The 27678-nt window shown below is 44.4% G+C and overlaps 1 protein-coding gene across 1 annotated transcript in view; it reads right to left on the minus strand.

Annotated features, from left to right (window-relative positions):
- Positions 1-27678, minus strand: part of LOC144675623 (uncharacterized) — a 71963-nt gene that overhangs the window by 34900 nt on the left and 9385 nt on the right. The window contains exon 4 of the mRNA XM_078536269.1: positions 14451-15472. Within this exon, the coding sequence (XP_078392395.1) occupies positions 14451-15472 (1022 nt within the window). The remainder of the gene's footprint in view (positions 1-14450; positions 15473-27678) is intronic.

Consider the following 27678-nt stretch of genomic DNA (forward strand, 5'->3'; position numbering starts at 1 on the left):
CGAACAACCGAGTGGCCCCCTTTTGTGCTGCAACATTCTATGATTCTCTGATGTGTCTATTCCGCTGCTCCATTCCCAGTGATTCCCACCTTCTGATATTGTCCCTGGCACCCTGTTTAACCAAGTAATTCCTCCCATTTCCTCTGCTCACCCTGTGCAGTGTGTGTCAGACTTCCTCCGGACACCTCCTCCCACCTCCACCCCGGCCCCTTTAACCATCAGCAGCTTTCTGCTTGTCTGCTTTTAGTTATAGAATTTTATAATTTTATAATTTTAGTTATAAGTTATAGAATTGCAGGTTTTAGCTTCAAACTCGCCTTCAATGACTGCAGCAAATCTGATAATGTTTGGTCCTCACACCAGGATAGTTTATTTTGTATAAAGTCAGACCAAAAATGCAGTTACTGTCCTCAAGTTTCTTCTTTTGATGCTCACAGGACCCGAATATAAAACAATTAACGTTCTCACCCTAGACTGAATACAAAACGGTGAACGTTCTCCCCCCAAACCCAAATATAAAGTAAAGTAGTGAGACTGGAGTGTCATGAGACCCAAACATTTGTTGTCGATGTGACAAATTACTTTGGGACAATCTCTACCTTTACAAACTCTCACAGTCTACAATCCCGTCATGAAACTGAGAATGCTGGAAATCCTCAGCAGATTTGCATCTGTGGAGAGAGAACCAGAGTTAATGTGATAACTCTGTGGCCTTTCATCTGAACAGCACATGGGTAGAAATGTAACAGTTCATTACCAGATCAAAAGGAGACATTTTACAGACTTGGAGAACCAAAATGGAGTTCAACAATTTTCTATCATAATCTCTGCCCTCATTTTGTTTCTTGTTTCTTTGCGTCCTTGTTTTCCTTTCTCATTTCTCTTATTTTCTTTACTTTGCAATCAGACGGTTGTGATGGTGCCATTCACGCCTCATATCGACACATCTTTTGTGTTTTCACTTGTCCCATTACCACTCCCTTTGACCTTGCATCATGAAACCTAATCTCTCTCGCCCTGCAGCCTGTCAGAGACCTTTCCTTCTGTTCTTTCCACCTCCCCGCTTTCACTTGCTCTCAGACCTGAAACGTCAATTCTGTTTCTCGCTCCAGAGATTCTTCCAGACCTGGTGAGTGTTTCCAGTTTTTACTGTTTCCATTTCATATTTTAAGCATTCAGTACTGTTCGTTTCTCCATTCCGAGCACTCTGAATTGATTTAATTCAATTCATTTAATCATATTTTAGATTTTTTATCAGTACTTTATGTCTTGAAATCTGATTAATTATTGAGCTATTTATCAGTGTCTTCAAATGTTGTTACAATTTCATCATTTCTCGCTTTTTCCTCACACCAATATTAAATCCTTACTAATCTTAAATGGAAGGATCACCCCAGCACCGACAGATCAGTCAGTTTCACCTCGACTTGGGAAAGCATTTGGAAGCAGCAATTCAGTCCAAAATTAAGTTATTTGTACAATTGTGGGTTAATTAAAGCCAGCACGGATTTGTTCAGGATAAATCGTGTTGAACTAAATTGCTTGAGTTTTATTGATGAGGCAACAGAGAATGTTGATGAGGGTAACATAATTGATGTGCACATGAACTTCTAAAAGGCATTTGATACAGTACCAAGTAACAGGCTTGTCAATAAAGTTAAAGACCACGGGGCAGAGGCAGCATTGGCTGAGTGGCAGGAAACAACACGCATGGAGAATGATTGTTTTTTCAGATTGAGGAAAAGTAGACAGTGGGATCACAAGGAGTCAGTGTTAAGACCACTGATTTCTTGATATATGTGAATGACCTAGACTTGTGTCTGCAGGGCAAAATTTCAAAATTTGAAAACGAAACCAAATTTTCAAGTTGTGTTCACAGTGAGGAGGATAGTGAGAAACTTTAAGAGGACATAGAGAAGATGGTGGAATGGGCAGACAAGTGGCAAATAAAATTTAATTCAGAGAGGCGTGAAGTGCTTCATTTTGGGAGGAATAACGAGGAGAGACAATAGAAAATAAAGGATATAAGTGTAAAATGGTGCAGGAGCAGTTGAACCTGGGGCTTTATGTGCACAAATCATTGAAGGTAACAGGGCAGGCTGAGAAAGCAGTGAATAAATCACGCAGAATCATGGGCTTTATGAATAGAGGAATTAAGTATAAAAACAACCAAGTTAGAATAAACTTCAATAAAACACTGGCTTGGCACCAGGCACAGGATTGGGTCCAATTCTGAGCACCTCACCACAGGAAGAATGTGAGGCATTAGAGAGTGTGCAGAAAAGATTCACGAGACATGAGGAACTTCAATTAGGTTCGGTGAAGTTGGGTTTGTTTTCCTTGGAAGGGGAACCGTTGTCTTGCATATTTTCTGGATCTTCTGTCTTCACTTCCTTCTGAAATTGTAGTCATTCAGTGGCGGGGGTGTTAAAAACTTTCTTTCATGGCATTTGGGCAAGGCCAGCATTTGCTGCCCATCCCCAACTGCCCTTGAAGCAAGTGGCTTGCCACACCATTTCAGAGGGCCATTCAGAGTCAAACACATTTCGGTGGATCTGGAGTCACATGTAGGCCAGACCATGTAAGGATGGCAGATTTCCTTCTCTAAAAGGCATTAGTGAACCAGATGTTTTTTTTTAAAATGATAACCGACAATGGTTTCGTTGTCACCGTTACTGAGGCTAGCTTTAAATTCCAGATTTATTAATTGAATTTATATTGAACCAGCTGCTGTGGTGCGACTTGAACCCAAGACCCTAGAGTATTAGCTGGCCTTCTGGATTACTGGTTTAGTGACATCGTCACGATGCCAACGCCCCCCCAATATATATATATTTTTAAATTATTTTGTAAATAGTTTAATATTTGTCATTATTTTGTTTCATGTGGTTCCTAATATGAGTTTCAGACAGTTCTGTGCCAATTGGACGAGGTGTTTAAAGGTCATTCATTTCTCCCTTTGCATGTTAATGTTCATTAAAGACACAGAGAATAATGTCCTCCTCATTAAGTATCGATGGCACTTAAATGGACAATTCCCACTTCCCTTCTTTTGGGTGCATAGGTGGTCTATACATTCAGGTTACTGTATAATTTGATTGCTAATTTTATTGAGCGCCCCAAATTTTAATTTACTGCCCCAATCTCCACATCGTAGCACAAAATGACCATTTCTCATTGGGCAGCAATGGCGATGCCTGTTCCCAGCATTCCACGCGATGGTGAATGTGCTCTTTCCAGACCGCTATCGAGCGGTGCGCAGGCGCAGTACCGGACAGTGTTTGGAGCATGCGCAGTGTCAGTGATGGCGATTGGGAGAGAAGCTACTCGGTCTGCTCTGCAGCCGGTGAGGATGTGGATACGCGACGGGAGCAATGGAGCAGGGCCGTTGGTCGGGAAGGTTTCTAAACACCTGGTGAAGGCCTTAAACCCCGAACAGAGACCTGCAGGTCCTGGGTTTGCAGCTCCGGGTCTTTTAACCGAGACTAGACCCAGATTAACGGCCGCCATCTTGTTTCAGAGGAGAGCAGGGCGCATGGGCGGAGGGCTTGATGACGCCACAGTGGGCGGGGCTTCAGCGTTCCTGTTCCCAACCGGGTCCAAGTGCCCGGTCAATACCAAACTTGGGCAACAGGTTTTTCAGCAGCTTTACCCACTTTCAGGCTGCAGGTGATGTTTGAAGCGGAGAGGAGTTCACGGGCCTTGTATATATTCAGAGCGAGAGGTTGCAGCCCCTGTATAGTTACCTGAAGGGGATGATCCTCAGTCTTTGGTAACACTGCTGTCCCATTCTTTGAACCTTTGTCTGACCAGTGTGGAGGGGGAGTGGGTAAGTCAGAGAATCTTCTCCTGAAACTGTTCATGGGCCAGGTTAAAACATGAATTTGTAGATCCAGGATGGGTGACACATATGGGGGTGGTCACACTGCCTGCCGACGTCTCTTCTGTGGTCTTGTCCATGCCCAGGTGCCCCCTGGAGAGGGAACATGCGGTGTCCATCGGTACGCTTGATACCTCCCACAACCATTGGGCACCTCAGGGTACAGATTGTCTCATAGACACTGGAAAAAACATTCTGCTTTAGTTCTGAAGGTTCCCTTTGCTTTTATTGGGACTTTGTTGCTGATTTGAGCTTCTTTTAGATTGATTGGACCACATGTTTGGGGAAAGAATGTCCCAAAGAAACTTGAATTGTCTGTTTTGAATTTTTATCCTGTACTTACAGTGATGGTTTTTGTAAACTCCTTTTACAGGGGAGAAGAGGGAGATGATTTGCGGACGGGAAGCTCAAACCAAACATCACATCAAGATCTGACCACATCACTCGATTCATCAAGACTTAAATATCATTGGACATTGACTGTGAAAGGAGATATATTTGTCTGTTCTGTCTGTGGGTAAAGATTTGAAACATCAGTGTGACTGGAAAAGCACCGAGACACGCGCGCACACACACACTGAGTGTGTTCCAGTGAACTGACTGTAGAAGGAGCTTGAACCTGTTACACCACCTGAAACAAAGATTTCACCATGCACAGCAGGGAGAAACTGTGCAAGTGTACTGTGTGTGGACAAGAACTCAACTGATTATCCAACCTGGAGAGGCACAGGAACATCGACACCATGGAGAAACCGTGGAACTGCGGGGATTGTGGGAAGAGATTCAGATCCCCCTCTGAGCTGGAAACTCATCGACGCATTCACACTGGGGAGAGACCGTTTATCTGTTGCGATTGTGGGAAGGGATTCGCTCGACTAACTAACCTCACTTCACACCAACTTGTTCATTCAGGCATGAGACCTTTTAAATGTTGTGACTGTGAGAAGAGCTTTAAAAGCAAAAAGAATCTGCTAATACACCAGCGAGTTCACACTGGGGAGAGGCCATTCACCTGCTTTGACTGTGGGAAGGGATTCGCTCAGTTATCCAACCTGCTGCGACACCAGAAAGTTCACACCGGAGAGAGGCCGTTCACCTGCTCCAAGTGTGGGAAGGGATTCACTCAGTTAAGTACCCTCACTTCACATCAACTTGTTCACTCTGACATGAGACCTTTTAAATGTTCTGACTGTGAAAATTGCTTTAAAAGCAGAAAGATTCTGTTGATACACCAGAGAATTCACACTGGGGAGAAACCATTCACCTGCTCCAAGTGTGGGAAGCGATTCACTCAACTAACCCAGCTCACTTCACATCAGCGTGTTCACTCTGAAAAGAGACCTTTTAGATGTTCTTACTGTGTGAAAAGCTATAAAAGTAAAGTGGATCTGCTGACACACCAGCGAGTTCACACTGGAGAATGGCCATTCACGTGTTCCATGTGTGGGATGGGATTCATTCATCCATCCCTCTGGCTGAAACACCAGCGAGTTCACATTGGAGAGAGGCCGTTCACCTGCTCCGTGTGTGGGAAGGGATTCAGTCATTCATCCACCCTGCAGACACACCAGTGTATTCACAAGTGACTGCAGGGGTTGGATTCTGCTGTTAATCACATCCAGGACTGCACCATGTTCATTCTGACAGTTGGGGTTTGTTTTTGCTGATGTTAATAATCCCGGTAACTGGGCTGGAGTTTAATATTCTGGATAAAGGTTAAATAAATCAGCTTAGCGTCAAATACACAGTGCTCGAGTCCATGATTTCTCTAAGAAAAGAGGAGACTGATTGATGTTCTGTTAATGACTTTTCTGGCCTTGGTCCTTCTCTCCTTTGTTAATGGAAGATGTGCATTTATATCGCACCTTTCACAGCTTCAGGATGTTCCAAAGTGCTTTACAGGCAGTGAAGTCTTTTTGAAGTGTAGTCCCTCTGTAATGTGGGAAATGCATGTCGGACCAGCCGTGAGCTTGGTCCATACCATGGAGTCTCTCATCTTGCAGGAAATCCACCCCAGCCACAAAGACGAGGTTCTGATGGCACCGCCCTGGGTGTCTCAATGGGATCCACGAGGTCGCTGGACAGAACACGTCACCCAACAGTGATTAATCCCAAACAGCAGACCCCCAAAAGGGACTGGCGAGGAGTTTCCCCTCTCACAGACCACAATGGGACTGGCGAAGAGTTCGTGTCTCATGGTTTTGATCCCCGGAAAAGCAAAAATAAGCCGTGCGAGGCCATGAAGACCCCGACACCAACAACGAATTGGTCGTGTGTGGGTCAAGACTCCGGGTACAGGGTGACAGAGAAACACAAACAACAAACTGGTCCTGTGTGGGTCAAGACTCCGGGTACAGGGTGACAGAGAAACACTAACAACAAACTGGTCCTGTGTGGGTCAAGACTCCAGGTTCAGAATGACAGAGAAACACAAACAACAAACTGGGCCTGTGTGGGTCAAGACTCCGGGTACAGGGTGACAGAGAAACACAAACAACAAACTGGTCCTGTGTGGGTCAAGACTCCGGGTACAGGGTGACAGAGAAACACTAACAACAAACTGGTCCTGTGTGGGTCAAGACTCCGGGTTCAGAGTGACAGAGAAACACAAACAACAAACTGGGCCTGTGTGGGTCAAGACTCCGGGTACAGGGTGACAGAGAAACACAAACAACAAACTGGGCCTGTGTGGGTCAAGACTCCGGGTACAGGGTGACAGAGAAACACAAACAACAAACTGGTCCTGTGTGGGTCAAGACTCCGGGTTCTGGGTGACAGAGAAATGCAAATGCCAATATGGATCGTCCAGCTCACCAACCACAACACCCGGGTGGAGACCTACCCAAGAAAGAGGGGAATTGAACAATCACAAGACCCCTCAGTACAAGCCAGAAAAACAGAATCTGGAAACTTAACCACACAAAACCAATCATTACTCTGTAATCACTGGGTGGATGAAATATTTAAACTAGAAAGTGTCCAAGCCATAGAAAAGGAGTGCCTTAATCTGAATCAAACAATTATTCACATTGCCAAATCATTTAAACCCACAATAATACCAGATAAGTTCCGAAACAGAGGCTGCATTTTTTAGTCGTGTGAAATAACAAATCCGGACAAACTGAGAGAAATTCCATAGAAAAATCACACAAGACGACTTTTCTGATTACTCAATTTCAGATAGGCCACCTCCACCGCACAGATCAGATTGGATTCCTCCAGAGAATGAAATGAACACTGAAATATCTAACTTCATCAAAGCAACTCAGGAATCGAGAGAATCCCTGATGTAAAGGATAAACAAAACCTCATGAGGAGAGAATGACAAGCGATCAGAGAATTAAAAGTCAATACAGATATTGTCATAAAACCAGCAGACAAAGGCAGTAACATAGATATGGACAGACAACAAAACCTTATTGAAGCAAACAGACAACTCAACAAGACAGATTACTGCACCAAGTGAACTAAGTCCATGTATCAACAGAGACAAAAATAAGTTAAGGACAGACTAACAGAACTTAAAGATTCCAACTACATGAATCGAAAACAGATGGAATACCTAAAGGGACAGCAGCCACAACCAAGGACATTTTACAAAATACATAAGCACCTGGACACCTGATGGTATCATGAGAAATCCTCCAAATTTCAATCATTACAGGCTGTGGCAGTGAATCATACAGAATGGCAGAACACACTGATTCATTTTTGAACCCCACCCCCCAGCTCAATATTACCCCAATTACATTAAGGATACTTACCGCTCAGAAAAATCCCTCACCGCACCCTCCCGACAGCACACTCTTCACAATGGAAATTGAGAGTTTGGAAAGCAACATAGAAACAGAGGGATTCCAGTCATCCAAAACATCTTGAATAAATTTCCACAATCTCATAGACCAGGCAAAGCCATAATCTGATTATTATATCTGGGACTAACAAAAAACAACTTTGAATTCAGATGGAGAATACAATCTTCAAATTAAAGATATAGCCACTCGCAAAAAATTTGCACACCCCTGCCCCTCCCCCCATGTTAATATATAAATGTGTGGGGGAATGGGAAGAGAGTGTTTTCAAAGAATGTTCCAAGCTACCATTATGTTATTACAGATTTCTAGATGATACGTGAGGAGTTTGGTCCCACACAGATACAGAACTGGAGGAATCTGTACAAACAATCACTAGCAGACTATCAAAATCAAAGTTACAGCAATGTTAAGAAACGTGAACTTATCTGTCTCTCTGGGATGTTTTCTGGCTGGAGACTGAGGACGTGGAGTCCCAGCATTCCCTGTGAGTTCCAGCACGTGTCCAGAGTGGGACAGGCAGTGTGGGCTGAGGAGAAGAGATTGAACCATTTGGAGGTTTGCAGTTGTTGAGGCAATCTGAGTCAGAGCAGCTTTGAGGGATGTGAGAGGCTAGATTCTTGAATGTGGAGACCCTTGTGAGGGAGACGGAGTTTTGACGAGATTGTGTGACTCCCAGTGAACACTGACATCTGGGTGGGTTGCTGAGAAATCTGTGGGATCTGTCTTGGTTGTCTGCTGTTTAATGTGCAGTACATTATGTTTGACCACAGTTGCCTGTTACTTCATATTTTTCTCATGTTAATTCTGAATGTTAGAGTATAAGATACATATTGCCAATTGTTTTATTTTTCTGACTTTGTATAATAAAGTTTAACTTGTTTGTTTAAAACCATGGAAGCTTGTAATTTTATTCTCTTAGTTAGTCCTTGAGATTTCAAATATTGTCTACTTTAAACAAAAAGTTACTGGTCCCTAACCAGATTGAAACAATAAATACAGAAATAAAATGAATTTCTTAGACACCAAAGAGTTCAAACTAACACAAGAAGATAACACAAAACACATTGGCAACAAAGGTTTTCTTCAAACCAACAGACACGCGCACCCTACTATATTCAAAAGACACCATGTTAAACACACCTTCCATGGATTAGTGATTTCATAACTGCTGCGATTCCATGGTATTTGTACAGAACAGGTAGATTTCACAGTGTAGTCAATACCTTATTCACTGCGTTGTGGTAGAGGGGATATGCCAAAAGTTTCCTTAAACATATCAAATCCAATTTTTGGAAAGAATTAGACAACCCTCCAAGATTAAATAGATTAGGCCCCAAAAATACCACTTATTATGGGATATTGCAATAAGACCCTACGTGTAAAGAAAGTAATTAAAAATAATTTTGGAAACTTAAATGAAGGAATCAACTCACTAAACCAATATAATAACAGCCTTTAGAAGGAATAAAAACCAAAAGGATCTTTTTGTTAGCAGCAAGGTGAGCACACAAACCACAACAAATTGTGGGAATAGAAACTGTATAACATTTAAGCACTTAAAAGTCCTGAAAACAAGACAAAAATTCAACACAGGGAAAACACCTCTATAAACTACAGAATCAAAAATGTGAACAACAATGCTGTTTATGTAATCCGATGTAAACATTGCAAAATCTGATACATGGGAGAGACAAGGAACAGATTAAGAACTAGACTCACATCGTGACATTAGGAGGAAGAAAGAACAGGAAGCCAGCAACAAACATTTTATTGAATATGGACCGGACCCTTTTGAAATGACAAGACTGGAAACAAATCCACATTGGTTTACATTGCAAAGGAAGAGCAAAGAGGGACAGTGGATTCCAAATTTAGTAAAAATGTCACCAAAAAGGCTTAAATTAAAGAAAAAGTGTTAATACAAAAGTTAATATTTTCATTAACTTGAATGATTCCCATTTTGGGAGGTTTGGTGAGATGGGAAAGAGCTATTCACACCTCCAGGGAAACCACTGTCAATGAGTTTCCTCTTGTGGAAACGCGCCTTGGATTTCAAATGTTGTCACATATCTGGGTAGGTCCCTTTTCAATTTACTTGAAGCCTTCTAGAAGCTTGGCAAATATTGCAGTTGTAAAAGGTCAGGTGACCTTTAGCAGCTATTTTTAAGGTTCCTTGCGCCCATTTAAAAGAAATATTAGCTTGTTTTTACAAAATCTACCACATCACAACTCTACATTCGTGACAAGATTCCCCCTCTTCCAGTCCTTTAAGTGGGTGACTTAAGCTCTGGCTCAATCCCACACTTCGCTCTAATTCTACCAAATAACACAGCTCACAACAACAAAACATCTTTCATGATTTTATTACTCATTTTGAATGTTCCAGATGTGAACGTGGTCATGTGGCCGAGCAGTGTATGGTACTGGAGTGAGGATCTTGTCTCTTTGGAGGTGTGGGTTTGAATCCCACCACTACTAAAGTTTTGGGTGGTTTGCTCTGCTAGGTTGTTCCAGAAAGTTCATCATGTGGGCAAGGGGCAGCTGAGCTGTACAGTGTTTCATTCTGGTTGGGAGAATGAGGAGAGACAGAGACAGTAAATTACAGGTGACCAGGAAAGGGTGGGGGAAGGGCACAGACTGGATTGACCGAATACCGTTTTTCTCTGTAACACTCCGTATCCATTCTATCATCCTTCCCAAGTAGTTGCGGCCGAGTGGTTAAGGCGATGGGTTTGAAATCCAGTGGGTTCTCCTCACGCAGGTTGGAAACCTGTCAACTCCTCTTCTCATCATTATAACCAATCGCAGAATTAGTTATCGGTTAAATGGAATAAAAACCCTCCAAATTCCCTGTGTTTCTTATTTCCATTCATCCCAAACGTTCATTAAATTTGCAGTCTGAAATGGAACAATAATTGGCCAGGTTGGTGACATCCTTGTTTTCTGGCTGTTTGTCTCTCCTTAGGACTCTGTCACTTTCAGTGTATATGTCTGTTGTGTGTTCCTCTGTGTGGGTCAACGCAGTTCAGTTCCCTGACGGGGTGAATATATTTTTACCATCACAAATTTAATTCACATCAGTTGTGTAGCTTCATAATAAAATGTTCCAGAGAAAAAAATATCAGGGTGAAATATACAAGAGGAGTTTGTCTCTTTCCATGTATGGACTACTACAACAACAACTTATATTTATATAGCAGTTCAACATAAACATCGCACAGGAGAATTATGTAACAAAATATGACACTGACCCACATAAGGAGAGATTAGGTCAGATGACCAAAAACTTGGTCAAAGAGGTAGGTTTTAAGAAGGGTCTTGAAGGAGGAAAGTGAGATCGAGGCGGAGAGGTTTAGGGAGGGAATTCGAGAGCTTGGGACCTCAGTTACTGAAACCACGATCACCAATGGTGGAGCCATTCTGATTGGGAATGTACAAGGGGCCAGAATTAGAGGAGCAGAGATATTGTGGGGTTTGAGAAGGACACAGAGATAGGGAGGGTGAGGGCATGTAGGGATTTGAACACAAGGATGAGAATTTTAAAATAAAGACATTTCTTGACACGAAGCCAAAATGGGTCAGCAAGTACGTGGGAGATAGAGGATTGGTACTTGCCATGAGTTAAGACACGGGCAGCAGTCTTGGATGAACTCAATGTATGGAGGGTAGAAAATTAGGTCAAAAACTAACAAGCAGGACTTCAAATGTAGTCATCTCTGGATTATTCCCAGTGCCACGTGCAAATAAGTACAGAAATAGGAGGATAAGACAGATGAATGTGTGGCTGGAAAGATGATGCAGGAGGGAGGGCTTTAGATTCCTGGGACACTGTGACTGGCTCTGGTGAAAATAGCACCTGTACAAGCCGGACGGGTTGCACGTGAACAGAGCCGGGACTGAGCTTGTTGCAGGGTGTTTTGCTAGTGCCATTGGGGCGGGGGCTTTAAACTAACTTGGCAGGGGTGTGGGAACCAGGAGAGAGTATTAGAGAGGAATACCAGGGTGCACAAAATACGGGGAGAGACCGATAGCATGAGAAAATAGAATCAACAGTTAATAGTTGGAGTCGGAGTAAGGGGGAAAGTCATAAAGAATAAATCAGGGTTAGTGTGCATGTTTGTGAATGCATGGAATATAGTAAATAAGATTGGGGAGTTACAAGCGCAGATTGCCATGTGGAAATATGATGTTGTGGCGATAACAGAAACCTGCCTCATGGAAGGGCAGGACAGGGTGTTAAATATTCCCGGGTAAAAGATGTTCAGAAAAGATAGAAAAGGAAGAAAAGGTGGAAGGCTGGCAGTATTGTTTAAGGAGAGCGTTGCAATGCTGGAGAAAGAGGATGTCCCAGAGGGTTCAAGGACAGAATCAATTTGGCTAGAGCTAAGGAACAAATAATGTGCAATTACGTTCTTTGGTGTCGATAGACCACTGGGAAGCATGCAGAGGAACAAATCTTCAGGGAAATTAGAGATGCAGACATCATAGACTAATTATAATGGGGGACTTTAATTACCCGAATATAGACTGGGACAATGGTCGTGTCAAGGGTGGAGAGGACCAAGATTTCCTAGAGTGTATTCAGGAGAATTTTCTACAGCAGTGTGTGTCCAGTGCAACAAGAAAGGATGCACTGTTGGGCCTGATTCTTGGAAATGACGTGGGCCTGATTCTTGGAAATGAGGTGGGCCAAGTGGATCAAGTGTCAGTGGAGACAGTGATCATTGTATAGTAAGATTTAGGATGATGTTAGAAAAGGACAATGTGCTATTCAGAGTAGGAATTATTAACTGGGGGAGATCAGACTTCAATGAGGCAAGAACGGAGCTGGGATGGATAGACTAGAACCAAAGGCTGGTGGGAAAAGCTGCAGCTGAACAATGGGCTACCTTCAAAGAAGAAATGGTTCATGCACAGTCAAGGTATAATTCCTCCAAAGGGAAAGGTAGGGCAAGCAAATCCAGAGCTCGCTGGATGAAAAAGGAAATAGAAATCAAGATTAAGTAGAAAAAGTGTGCTTATGACAGGTGTCAGGTAAAAAATACAATAAAGAACAAAGCTGAATACAGAAGGTTCAGAGGGGAGATGAGAAAGCAAATAAGAGAAACAAAGAGGGATCATGGGAAAAGACTGGCAGCCAACATAAAGGGGAATCCCAAAGTCTTCTATTGAGACAAAAATAGTAAGAGGATGGTCAAAGGAAAATAGGACTGATCAGGGACTAAAAAGGGGATTTGCACAGGGAAGCAATAAGCATGGCTGAGGTGTTAAATGAATACTTTGCATCTGTCTTTACCAAGGAAGCAGATGCTACCAAGGCCACGGTGATAGAGGAGGAAACTTTGTCACTAAAAGGATTCAAAATTGATAAGGAGGAAGTGTTGGATAAACTGTCAGTACTTAAGGTTGTCAAGGCACCGGGACCGGATGAGATGCAACCAAAGATATTGAAGGAAGTAAGAGTGGAAATTACAAGGGCATTGGCCATAAACTTTCAGTCTTCCCTAGGCTCAGAGGAGGTTCCAGCGGACTGGAGAATTGCAAACATTATGCCCTTGTTCAAAAAAGGTTGTAAGGATAAGCCCAGCAATTACAGACCAATCAGTTTAACTTCAGTGCTTGGGAAGCTTCTAGAGATAATTATACGGGATAGAATTAGCGGTCACATGGAAAAATGTGGGTTGATTAGGCAGAGCCAGCATGGATTTCAAAAGGGGAAATCATGTTTAACTAACTTGCTGGAGTTTTTTGAAGAGGTAACAGAGAGGGTTGATAAGGTTAATGCTGTTGATGTGGTGCACATGGACTTTCAAAAGGCATTTGATACAGTGCCACACAACAGACTTGTAAGAAAACTTATTGCTCATGGAATAAAAGGGACAGTGGCAACGTGGATACAAAATTGGATGAGTAATAGGAAACAGAGGGTAATGGCCAATGGATATTTTTCGGGCTTGAGGAAGGTTTGTAGCATCTGCGGCTTCTGTGCCGTAATAATTCTGTGATTCTGTGATTGACACATCACCTGTCCTGCCATCCTTAATGTGTTTTAAATTATTACTCAATTATATTAATCACCTATTTATAATGCTTTCTAATATATTTATTAACTTTACCTCCAATTTGAATACTATTTTAAACCTTAAGAATGGAATAGGCCTTAACCACACACCAGTTACTCACCAAACAGCTAGCTCCTTTCCCTGTAGTAGAGGAAGAACCAATTTCAACAGTCCTCCACTTCACCGAACTCCCCCTCTCACCAAACTCCAAGTATGCATTTGTTTGCCTTAGCTGCTCTGAAGAGGCCTGTATTTATAGCCAACTAAACAGGGGCTAGAGTAACCAGATTCAACCAATTAGCGAATTAACTACTCAGCTCTCACAACAGAGTGAATTTACCCTGTCTAAACTGCAAGAAAACAAGAACTTAGCCTGCTTACACAGCACTTTCCAGTTACTGCTAAGGGAGTAAAGGTTATCGGGGGTAGGCTCCTTGTGGAGTTGAAGCCACAATCAGATCAGCCACGATCTTATTGATTGGCTGAGCAGGCTCAAGGGGTCAAATGGCCTACTCCTGCTCTTAATTAATATGTTTAATATAGCACGTTTGATACAGAGCTAATTTATTTGACTTATGTTCACAATATTAACCCTTATAACTGGGTTGAGTTTATTATCAGCAGAAACAGACCCCAGTGAACATGATTCGGTCCTGGATATGATTAACAGCAAAATCCAATCACTGCAGTTACTTGTGAACTCGCTGGTGTGTCAGCAGGTGGGATGACTGAGTGAATCCCTTCCCACATTTGGAGCAGGTGAATGGTCTCTCCCCGGTATGAATTCGCTGGTGCCTCAGCAGGGTGGATGAGATAGCGAATCCCTTCCCACACTTGGAGCAGGTGAACGGCCTCTCCCCAGTGTGAACTCGCTGATGTGTCAGCAGGTAGGATGACTGAGTGAATCCCTTCCCACACTCGGAGCAGGTGAACGGTTTCTCCCCCGTGTGAACGCGCTGGTGTGTCAGCAGATGGAATGACTGAGTGAATCTCTTCTCACACTCAGAACAGGTGAACGGTCTCTCCCCAGTGTGAACTCGCTGATGTACAGTGAGGTTAGATGATCGCCTGAACCCAACCCCACAGTGAGAACACCTGAATGGTCTCTCATCAGTGTGAACACGTTGGTGGAACATCACTTCCCCAGAACTTTTAAAACACTTCCCACAGTCTGAGCATTTAAAAGGTCTCTCGTCAGTGTGAAGAAGCTGATGGGATATCAGGTCTCTGGAGCTTTTATAGCACTTCCCGCAGTCTGGACATTTAAAAGGTCTCTCCCCACTGTGAGTTCGCTGATGTTTCAGCAAGTGGGATGACTGAATGAATCTCTTTCCACACTCGGAGCAGGTGAACAGCCTCTGTCTAGTGTGAATTTCCAGGTGATTCCGCAGGTTGGATGAATCAATGAATCCCTTCCCACAGTCAGGGCAGGTGAATGGCCTCTCCCCAGTGTGAACTCGCTGGTGTTTCAGCAGGTGGGAGGAGGTAATGAATCCCTTCCCACACTTAGGGCAGGTGAACGGTCTCTCCCCAGTGTGACTGCGCCGATGTCTCTCCAGGTCAGATGGATAATTGAATCCTTTTCCACAGTCTCCACATTTCCATGGTTTCTCCCCATTGTAACTGCATTTATGTTCTGACAGGCCAGATGATCGGCTGAAGCCTCGTCCACACACAGAACACGTGTACGGTTTCTCCCCACTGCGAACGGTGCTTTTTCCTTCCATGTTCAAAATCCAACGACATTCAGGTTACGATAAATTGGGCGACTGCTTCAGATCCTGATGTGATGTTTGGATTGAGTTTCCCGACTGCAAATCCTCGCCTTCTAACACCCTGTGAAATTGATTTAAAACAGAAAAGAGGAGTGAGAGAGAACCCACAAAAACACAAAGGCAGGTCGTGAAATTGAGCTGAATGAATCAGGTAATTTGTGGGGCCGGCACAGGGAAAAGGGACCGTTAAAGCTGCTGGATTGTCATAAAAACCCAACTGGTTCACTAATGTCCTTCAGGGAAAAGAACCTGCCACCCAGTCTGGGTATAAGCAAAACACTGGCTTCTATGGGAAGAGAGAAAGAGAGAGAGAGATAGAGGTGGGAGAGGTACTGGGTAAAGCAGAGGGATTTTATAAAGCTGAAACTTGACCAGAACTTTGACAGAATTTCCCAAACCCTCAACCTCCACCACCTAGCAGGACCAGGGTAGCAGGTGTATGTGAACACCATCACCTCCAAGTTCCCCTTCAAGTCACACACTGTCCTGACTCATCTGACATCCAGTACTAAATGAGCAGAAATTTCCTCCATTTAAATATTGGGCAGATTGAAGCCATTGTCCTTAGTCCCCGCTACAAACTCCACTCCCTAGGCACCTGCTCCATCCCTCTCCCTGACAATTGTCTGAGACTGAACCAGACTGTTCACAACCATGGTGAAATATTTCACCCCAAGATGAGCTTCCAACCACAGATCCACATCATTACCAAGACCGCCTATTTCCACCTCAGTAACATCGCCCAACTCCAGCCCAGTCTCAGCTCATCTGCTGCTGAAACTCTCATCCATTCCTTTGTTACCTCTAGACTTAACAATCCTAACGCACTCCCGGTTGGCCTCCCACATTCAACCTCCCTGTAATCTTGAGGTCATCCAAAACTGTGCTGCTCGTGTGCTTACTCGCACCAAGTCTTGTTCACCCATCACCCATGTGCTCACTGACCTATAAAGGGTCGGGGTTAAGGAGAACCTAAATCATAAACTTCTGATCCTTTCAAATCCCTCCATGGTCTCACCCCTCCCTATCTCTGTTATCTCCTCCAGCCTCACAACCCTCTGAGATATCTTCACTTCCTCTCATTCCATAATCCTGACTTGAAATTTTAATTGCTCCAGATTTGATCGCAACAGCTGCACATTTCCCCTAAAAAGATGGCGGACACACATGCACACTGCTGCACATCACCCCCAGTAGGGAGGAGGTGATGGATTAATGGCATTGTCACTACACGAGTAATCCAGAGGCCCAGGTTCAAATCCCACAGCAGATGTTGGAATTTGAATTTAATAAAAACCTAATTCAAAGTCCAATGATGACCATGAAACTATTGTTGTAAAAACCCGTCTGGTTCGCTCATGCCCTTCAGGGAAGGAAATCTGCTGTCCTTACCTGGTCCGGCCTAGATGTGACTCCAGAGCCACAGCAATGTGGTTGACTCTGAAATGGCCAAGCGAGACACTCAATTGTATCAAACCACCACTGAGTCACAAAAAAGGAATGAAACTGGACAGACCACCCAGCATCGACCTAGGCCCTGTAGACCCTGCAAAGTCCTCCTTACTAACATCTGGGGGTGAGTGCCGAAAGAGCTGTCTCACAGGCTAGTCAAGCAACAGCCCAATGTAGTCATCCTCACGGAATCATATCTTACAGATAATGTCCCAGACTCCACCATCACCATCCCTGGGTATGTCCTGTCCCACCGGCAGGTCAGATCCAGCAGAGTTGGCAGAAAAGTGGTATACAGTCAGGAGGGAGTTGCCCTGGGGGTCCTCAGCATCGACTCCGGACCTGACGAAGTCTCATGGCATCAGGTCAAACATGGGCAAGGTAACCTCCTGCCGATTTCCACATACTGCCCTCCCTCACCTGATGAATCAGTGCTCCTCCATGTTGAACACTACTTGGAGGAAGCACTGAAGGTGGAAAGGACACAGAAAGTACTCTGGGTGAGGGACATCAATGTCCATCACCAAGAGTGGCTCGGTAGCACCACTACTGACCGAGCTGGCTGAGTCCTAAATAACATAGGCGGTGAGGGAACCAACAAGAGGGAAAAACATACTTGACCTCATCCTCACCAACCTGCCTGTCACAGCTACATCTGTCCATGACAGCATCAGTAGGAGTGACCACTGCACAGTTGTTGTGGAGACGAAGTCCTTCCTTCACATTGAGGATACCCTCCATTGTGCTGTGTGGCACAACCACTGTGCAAAATGAGATAGGTTTCGAACAGATCTAGCAACTTAAAACTGGGCATCCAATAGGTGCTGCGGGCCATCAGTAGCAGCAGAATTGTACTCGAACATAATCTGTGACCACATGGCCCGGCATATCCCCCACTCGACCATTATCATCAAGCCAGAGGATCAACCCTGGTTCAATGAAGAGTGCAGGAGGGCATGCCAGGAGCAGCACCAGGCATACCTAAAACTGAGGTGTCAACCTGGTGAAGCTACAACACAGGACTACTTGCAAGCCAAACAGCATAAGTAGCAAGTGATAGGCAGAGCTAAGTGATCCCACACCAACGGATCGGATCCAGTCGTGAATGGTGGTGGATAATTAAACAACTCACTCGAGGAGCAGGCTCCACAAATATACCTATCCTCAATGATGGAGGAGCTCAGCACATCAGTGCAAAAGATAAGACTGAAGCATTTGCTACAATCTTCAACCAGAAGTGCCGAGTGAATGATCGATTCACAAATGCCAGTCTTCAGCCAATTAGATTCACTCCACGTGATATCAAGAAATGGCTTGAAGGCACTGGGTACTGAAAAGGTTATGGGCCCTGACAATATTCCGGCAATAGTACTGAAGACTTGTGCACCGGAACCTTCCGCACACCTAGCCAAGCTGTTCCAGCACAGCTACAACGCTGGCATCTACCCTACCTGGCTATGTGAAAAATTGCCCAGGGATGAGGAGAAACTTCTTTAGCCAGAGAGTGGTGAATCTATGGAATTCATTGCCACAGAAGGCTGTGGAGGCCAGGTCATTGAGTGCATTTAAGACTGATATAGATAGGTTCTTGATTGGTAAGGGGATAAAAGGTAACGGGGAGAAGGTGGGAGAATGGGGTTGAGAAACTTATCAGCCATGATTGAATGGCGGAGCAGACTCGATGGGCCGAATTGCCTAATTTCTGCTCCTCTGTCTTATGGTCTTCTAATTCTCTGTAAAAGGAGTTACAAAAGCCATCACTGTCAGGACAGGATAGAAACTCAGAACAAACAATTCTAGATACTATGGAACATTTTTCCTCTCTTGTTCCCCCAAAGCCTTTAATCCATGTCCCACAAACTCTCCCTCCTCCCTGTGCTGAAATCCAGTGAGAGTTTTGGACAACTCTTTCAGTATCTTTTTAAAAAATTAGTACAACTGGAGATAACAATATGTCTGATCATTCACTTCAGTCATTACTCGTGACAAGTCATTAATCTGAAACCCACTGATCGACCATACAGGATAGCAGACGTTAATCTTGTGTTCAAAACTCACAGTGTGGAGATTTAATGAGTGATCATGAAGATGGTTTCTCCAAACCTCCCAGGGTTTCCTTCCTTCCTTCTCTCCCTCTCTAACTAAGTTAAACCTGGGATCAGTCTCATGGCCCATTCCGGTTCCTGCTTCTCTTCCTGATGACTAATTAACTCCAATTAAACACTGAGAAGACTGAAGACACTGTTTTCAGTCCCTGCAAAAATCTCCATTTCTCAGATGCCAACTCCATCCCTCGCCTTGGGAACAGTCTGTGATTAAACCAGTCTGTTCACAACCTCAGTGTTACATTTGATCTCGAGATGAGTTTCTGACCTCATATCTGTGCCATCATCATCTGTTTCCACCTCCGTAACATCACACAACCTCACCCTGTCTCAGTGCGTTTGCTGCTGAAACCCTCATCACTGCTGTTGTTACCTCCAGACTTGATTATTCCAACACACTCCTGGCTGGTCTCCCACATTCAATGCTCCGCAAACTTGGCACCATTGCTGTTGGTGTCTTCACTGGCAGCGAGGCCCATTGCCCTAACACCCTCTGCTTGCTGACCTGCCTTGGCTCCCGGTGAAGCAACAACTTGATTTTAAAATTCTCATCCTTGTTTTCAAATCCCTCCATGGCCATGCCCCTCCCTATCTCTGAAATCTCCTCCAGCCCCATTACCCTCTGAGATATCTGCACTGCTCTAACTCTGGTCTTGTACATTCTCTATTTTAAATGTTCCACCATTAGTGTCCGTGCCTTCAGTTCCCTCGACCGCAAGCTCTGAAAATCTCTTCCTCCATCTCTCCATCTGTCTACCACACTTTCCTCCTTTAAAACACTCGAGTATTGATTAAAAAATAGACATTCTGTCAAAACTTTTTAATCTTGTACACAACAGGAAATCAAGAATACCAAATTTCAGTCAGTCAGCCTCGTGATGCGTCTCACTTCCCCTTGCTAGAAGGTACATATATTCATGCACAAGGACCTGTCCTCTGCAGACAGAAGGAACATGTCCAGGCTTGGGGCCTTTGGTTGAATTAAACAAAAGCACGGGGGGGGAGGGGGGGGCGGGGGGAGGGGGGGAATGATCGCTCCCTGGTGTATTCTCCATGGCAACGCCTTAACCAATCAGAGCTGACTGGCCAAACCAATCATCACCCTTTCCTCGTGCAGTATAAATTGTTGTTCACTTTGAAATTTGGTTTTCTTGCATCTGTCCAGATGAGTGCAATATGAAAACCTTCAACAGCATGTCTCTTTTTTAAGAAATGCTTAAATTCTGTACGAATGAGTGACTATGGGTTTACAATTCTATTGTTGCTGATCTAAAAGTCCCGGCGACCGCACATTTGATGAATGTCTCCCTCAGGCCGTGTTGTCACTTTATACAACGCATGCGCCCTGTAGCAAATTGTACACCCCTCCTTGGAATGGTGCGCACATGCGCATTGTTGCACTTGCCGCTAGAAAGATGGCGGTTGCGCATGCGTCCATCGCTATATTGACCCTATAAAGATGGCGGCCGTTAATTCAGGCCTTATCCCCGCAGCGCCGAGCAAACGCGAGACCGAAGGCACCTTTTTGAGAGTTTGGGGCCAACACAGTGAGTTTATGAAGCTTCCCAACTCACCTGCCAGCCCCCTCTATGTTCACGGGTTTGTGTTCGGCACTGGGTCCGCATTCGTTTTTCTAAAATCCGCATTTTAAATCCGCTCGCTGGAGCTGTCTACCCGTCTGCCTCCACCGGCTGCGCATGCTCCAACTCAGTGATTGACGGCTTCATCGGACCAATAGGAAGAGGGAGGGGTGACGGGCGGTGCGGGAGAGGCTGGTCCTCCAACCAATCGGATTGAATGAGGGGGCGGAGCGGAGTGAGTGTGAAGCATGCGCAGTGTGAGTGTAGGAGCCGGGATGAAGGATTGAAAATGCAGCTGGTGAGAAAGACGCGAGTGCAGGAGAGGAATGGAACCGGGGAGTGGACTAGGAGGGTTCACAAACACTCGGTGTAGGACTCCAAACCCGGATTAGAAACTCTGTCTTTGTTTCCACAGATGCTGTCAGACCTGCTGAGTTTCTCCAGCATTTTTGTTTTTGTTTCAGATTTCCAGCATCCGCAGTATTTTGCCTTTATCTTAAAAACTCCCAGAGCCGAATTTACACCGGGTGTTTGGAAACTCCTTTTAAGAAAGGGAGGATTTGCACACAGCAAACTCAAACCAAGAGATGTGTCTGTCTCTTAATTTCTATCCTGGGCTGACCTGCTGAAACAGTGAATTCACACTGGGGAGAGGCTGTTCATCTGCTCACAGTGTGGTAAGATGTCCAGGACATCATTCCACTTGCTGAGATACCAGCGCATTCACACTGATGAGAGACTTTTTTAATGCCCAGAGTGTGATAAGTGCTTTAAAAGGTGTGGGAAACTGATACCCCATCAACATTCCCACACTGACCAGAGACCATTCAGATGTTCTTACTGTGGGACTGGGTTCAGGCAGTCACACTGGGGAGAAACCATTCAGCTGCTCTAAGTGTGGAAAGAGATTCACTCAGTTGCCCCATCTGCAGACACTAGCGAGTTCATACTGATGAGGCCTTTTAAAGTCACATGGACTCAAAACATTAACTCAAGTTGACAAGTAACTACAATGATTGGATTGAGCTGTTAATCACATTTTGGAATGAACCATGTTCAATGGTCTGTTTCTGCTGATGTTAATGAACTCCACCCAGTTATAGGGATTAAAATACTGGATAAAAGTCAAATAAATCAGCTTTGTGCAAAACACAATGTGTGTCGAGTCTTTTTCATATCTCTACAGAAATGCTCTCCCTCTCCACTGTCTGTTCCATTCTCACCTCCAACAGCAAGTGTGAGGAGCTCATGGAGCTTCTTTGTCACTAAGATTGAGTCAATCCGATCAGCTGCTTCCCTCCCTTCCCCTAGCCCACCGGGTCAACTGTCTCGAAAGCTCCCCCCATGTCTGAGCTCTGAACTCAGATCTTTCTCCAGTTTCCTATTTCCCTTCATAGCCCCTCAGTGCTCATCTTGCCCATGAGACTCGCCTTCTGCTCCAGTGACCCTATTCCCACTGAATTGCTGACCATTCAACTTCTCCATGTTTGCTGATATTATTTTGATATGATGCTGATATGATGTTTTTTTCTCTCTCTTCTGGTACTGTTCCTCACACCTTTAAATCCACCATCATCATCCATCCCAAAAAAAGGATCTATCCTTGATCCCTCCTATTTCTCATCTACATGCTACCACGAGGTGACATCATCCAAAAGCACCGTGTTAGTTTTCACATGGACACTAACAATGCCCAGCTCTACCTCACCACCATCCCTCTCCATTCCTCCACCGTTACTAAATTATCAAACTGCTTATCCTGCATCCAGTACTGAATGAGCAGAAATTTGCTCCTTTTAAGAATTGAGAAAATCAAAACCATTGTCTTCAGTCACCAGTACAAAGTCCATTCCCTAACTCCCGAGCCCATCCCTATGAAGTAACATTGGGATATGTTGTCCTATGTTTGTCAAGCCAGGAATCTTTGATCCGAAGTGATAGAGAGAGGAGGGAGAGCCATTCCTATAATATTCAATACGTTTCTGAAGATTTTTTAGGGTTATTAGACAGTGATTTCTTACAGATCTCTCCACCCTGAGAAGGGAATGCAGAGTCATATGGACTCGAACCATTAGCTGTATTCCTCTCCACAGATGCTGTCATATATGCTGAGTTTCTCCAGGTATTTTTGTTTTTGTAAGGGAATGTCCTTATTGACTTCTCGCAACTGATTTCTGACCAACTTCACTATTTCTCAGCTACCAGCTGTTTGCCTAATTTCTTGATGACAAACCGTAGATAACATACTAAAGATACTAGAATGATCAGAATCAGCAACACAAACCATTGAGCTACCACCAAGAATAAATGTGAAAACTTTATCCACTAAATGTGATAACTATCGACTGAGATTCGTCCTCCCCACCTGCAGATCATCACACACAATTTTAAATTATTGGCATGTCGTAAATACATCTGGCTCAAACAAAAGTTCATGCATGAACTTTAAAGATTCTCCAGCTCTCTGTTCACCTGCATCCACCTTGTGGATATTTTCTACATCCAGATTCTATTTCCCTCTTCACTTTAATTTTACTCCCTCTGATAGGTACTGGTGTGTTTAATTCTATCCTGATAGTTTGACAGTCAGTTTCTCTATGGAGTGTGTGTTAATGTCTTGATGATTTAAAATGTCTCATTCAATTTTCACAATAATCACTTCATGTTGTTCTGTTGTTAAGTAGCTGAGTATGTCTGGGACCTGTTCTTCAGTGCAGGGTCACCATGCATTTCCACATGGCGACCTGGGAGGGATGGATCTGGCAGCTGGGTTAAATTGAGAGTGTGGGGATGGCAGATTAAGTCGTGGAACTCAATAGGGAATTGGACCAAAAACAGCAGCATGTCCAGGGAAAAGGTGGGGGAGAGGGACCAGGTGAGTTAATTCCAGAAGAGTAAGAGGTCTCCCTTTTCAGATGGAGATGAAGAGAACTTGTTTAGATTTTTCAGAGGGTCGTTAGTCTGACGAATTTTCTCCAGAAAGTAGCGGAGGCTGGGTCATTGAATTTATTCAAGGCAGTATTAAACAGAGTTTTGATAGACAAGCGAGCCCAGGGCCATGGGTCGCGGGGGGTCGCGGGGGGTGGCGAGGGGTTGGGGGGGGTGGGGGTGGGTGTTGCGGGGGGAGGGGGCAGAACGGACAGACAGGAAAGTGGAGTTGAGACCACAAGATCAGCCATGACCTTATTGAATGGTGGAGCAGGATCAAAGAGCTGAATGGCCTCTGTTCCTCTGACCCGGGCTGAGTGGTCTCTATGTGTTGTTCTTGGCTCTGATTTTATGGAACTGTGAGGGGCTCGAGCGACAAAATGGTCTATTTCTGCTGCTGTTTGTTATGTTTTTATTCAGCACCAATACCACTCAAGGCAATAGTTGCTATCATATTGCCAGCAGTGGCGTGTTTGAGTGGTCAAAGGCGCTGGATTTAGGCTGCAGCCTCTATTGAGTCGTGGATTTGAATCTCATCACTGCCAAAGTTTCTGTTGGTTCATCCTTTCAGACGTTTCATCAAATCCCTTAGGATAGGCTCGGGGCATTTGACCTATGACGTGGTTTGTCTTGGTAGGAAGAACAAGGGAGGCTGTAGGAATTGTAGGGTGACTGGGAATAGGCGGGACTGAATGCTCTCATTCTCTGCTGTAACCATTCCATGATTTTACATGAACAACATTTACACCAGTGTGAGGTCTCCAGTCATGGCTGAGTGATTAAGGTGATGGATTCGAACTCCACTGGGATCTGCCCCCGCAGGTTTGCATCCTGCCGATTGCGCTGCTCAGTGTTCCTTCCTTTTGGTGCCTCCAGAATTAATTATTGGCTAAATGGAGTCAGAACCTTCCAAACACTCCCATCTGTTTTTCCTGTTTCACTTCTGTGTTCCTTCTTTCCTGGTCATCCGTAAGCATTCACAGAAATAAACAGGACTAGCCAGTTCACAATGCTTTCACTACAAGGGCAGGCTAGAGGCTAGGAATCCTGCGATGAGTAACTCATCTCTTGAGACCCCAAAGCCTGCTCACCATCAACAAGCACAAGTCAGGAATGTGATAGAATATTCCCCACTTGCCTGGATGAGTGCAGCTCCCCCAAAACTCAAGGAGTTTGGCACCATCCAGGACAGAGCAGCCTGCCTGATTGGCACCCTATCCACAAACATTCACTCCCTCCACCACTGATGCACAGTTGCAGAAGTGTGTATCATCTACAAGCTGCACTGCAGGAATTCACCAAGGCTCATTCGACAGCACCTTCCAAATCCACGATTTGTGCCATCTAGAAGGACAAGGGCACCAGTGAAGGTTCACTACAACAAACACAGAAAATGCTGGAAAAACCCAGCAGGTATAGCAGCATCTATGGAGAGAGAAACAAAGTTAACATTTCGAGTCCATACGACTCGCCTTCAGAGTGTTCCCCTCTTTGCACAGAGCAAGATCTTCTCAACAGAGACTCTGTCTCCTTTCATGGAATAAAAGGGACGGTATAATGTGGATTAAAAATTGGCTGAGGGATAGGAAACAGAGAGTAATGGTTAATGGGTATATTTCGGGCTGGAAGAAGGTTTGTAGTGGAGTTCCTCAGGGGTCGATATTGAGACCCTTGCTTTTCTAATATATATAAATGATCTAGACCTTAGTATGCAGGGGAAAATTTCAAAGTTTGCGGATGACACAAAACATGAACTGTAAACTGTGAGGAAGGCAATGTATAACTTCAAAAGGGCATTGACACATTGGTGGAGAGGGCAGATAGATGGCAGATGAAGTTCAATGTGGAGAAGTGTGAGGTGATACACCTTGGTGCTACGAACATGGAGAGACTGTATAAAATAAAGGTGTGTAGGAGCAGAGAGTTCTGGGTGTATATGTGCAGAAGTCATTAAATGTGGCAGGACAAGTAGATAGAGCTGTTTCTAAAGCATACAGTATCCTAGGCTTCATTAAGAGGGGCATAGGGTACAAGAGCAGGGAGGTTATAATGAATTTATACAGGGCACTGGTTGGACCTCAGCTAGAGTATTGTGTGCAGTTTTGAGCACCACACTATAAGAAGGAAGTGAACACATTGCAGAGAATGCAGAAGAGGTTTACGAGATGGTTCCAGGGATGAAACACTTCAGTTATGAGCAAAGATTGGAGAAATTGGATATGTTTTCCTTGGAAAGTAGAGGGTTAAGAGGAGACTTGATAGAAGTTTTCAAAATCATGAGAGGTCTGGACAGAGCATATCGGGAGAAATTGTTCCCACTCATAAATGGACCGAGAACGTTTTTAAGTGTTTTGCAAAAGATCCAAATGTGAGATGAGAAAAAACTTTCACACAGTGAGTAATCAGGGTTTGGACTGCACTGCCTGGAAGTGTGGTGGAGGCAGGTTCAATTGAGGCATTCAAGAGGGCATTGGGTGATTATTCAAATAGAAACAATGTGCAGGTTTATGGGGGAAAGGTAGGACATTGGCACTAAGTTAGAAAGCTCAGAGAGCCGGTGTAGACACGATGGACCGATTGACCTCCTTCTGCACCATACCATTTCTGTGATTCTGTGAACAAGCATCTCCCCATCATCACCACCCACCCTGCGCATGTTTGGAACACTGGGTGGCAAGGCGCATGCGTACCGGTGGGGATAGGGGACATTTAGCATCGCGGGGAATGCTGGGTAGAATAGCCACCATTGGAAGTCCCCACAGGTTTATAATTATTTATTGACTGTTACTGAGGCTAAGCTTGCGCCCCCTAGCTTCCTGAAGCAGCAAAACGCATGCTCCCTGCAGGGAGGCCAGCGCACAGGGCAGAGCCTTTCCATGTACTTTGTGCCCTTCTGATGGAGATAGGCTGTATTAACGCACACTTAACATTGTGGGTAATAGGGATCACCATTTATGCATTCAAGGGTGTGAAGGATAAAGTATCATAATCATTGAAAACTAAAGTGATTCATTGTATTATTTTAAATGTTCTCTTTCAATATGTAATTATGTTTATCTAATTTTAATTCCAAACTCAGATTCATGGCCACAATTTGCTTCTTTCTCCCACCCCCTGAACTCCATCTCCCAATATAATGTTGGCGAGTGATTGTTGATGGTTCTGGAAACCAAAAGGAAGAGAGCTCAGAGGTCAGAGGACCAAGAGAGCAGCGAGTTCTGTAACAAATCCCAGGGCTTGAGGGCTGAACCTGAGTTGACCTGTCAAGTGAGTCTTTGGGAAACCCTGGTTACCAATTTATCTTTTCAACTTAAACCTGCTGTTTCACTTTCAGTCAGGAACAGATCACAGTTTTACACAAATTTCTGACTTGACAGCACGGTTGCAGCATTTACCGTTGTTCTTCCTGTCTCAGTTGGAAATGAGCCTTCTGTTCCATGTCCAGGAGATCTGAACCATGGAAGAGAGCGGCTGGGACACATTTCTTACACACTTCAGGATTAACCCACACGGGGGCTTTGCTGTCAGTGAAGAGAGATAAGAAAGACCAAAGTGCTGTTTGTCCCTCTCAGTGTGACCCTGAGGGACTGTGTCCAGGTTGAAGTTCTGTTCCTGCTGTATGATCCACGACCCAGATTGTCCTTTCTGAGCTCCAGCCAGGTGATGTTAAACACCCAAGTGGGAAAGACAGAAATCTACAACAATGTGTTAAATCAAAGCTGATTTGTTTGACATTTTGTCCAGAATATTAAACTTCAGGCCAGTCACAGGGGTTAATAACACTAACAAAATTCAGCCCTGGATGTGATTAACAGAAGCAACAACAGTAGAATCTAACCTCAGCAGTCACTCCTGTGTCAGCAGCTGAGATGACTGAGTGAATCTCTTCCCACACACAGAGCAGGTGAACAGCCTCTCCCCAGTGTGAATGTGTTTGTGTGTCAGCAAATCCATTTTGCTTTGAAATCGCTGCTCATGGACAGAAGTTTGAAAAGATTCCTTATCAGTGTGAACAAGTTGATGTGTATTGAGGTGGGATAACTCTTCTCAAACAGGGAGCAGGCGTACGGTCTCTCCCTAG

This window comes from Cetorhinus maximus, unplaced genomic scaffold (genome assembly GCF_964194155.1).
Source record: "Cetorhinus maximus unplaced genomic scaffold, sCetMax3.hap1.1 HAP1_SCAFFOLD_1060, whole genome shotgun sequence".
In the NCBI taxonomy this organism is placed as follows: domain Eukaryota; kingdom Metazoa; phylum Chordata; class Chondrichthyes; order Lamniformes; family Cetorhinidae; genus Cetorhinus; species Cetorhinus maximus.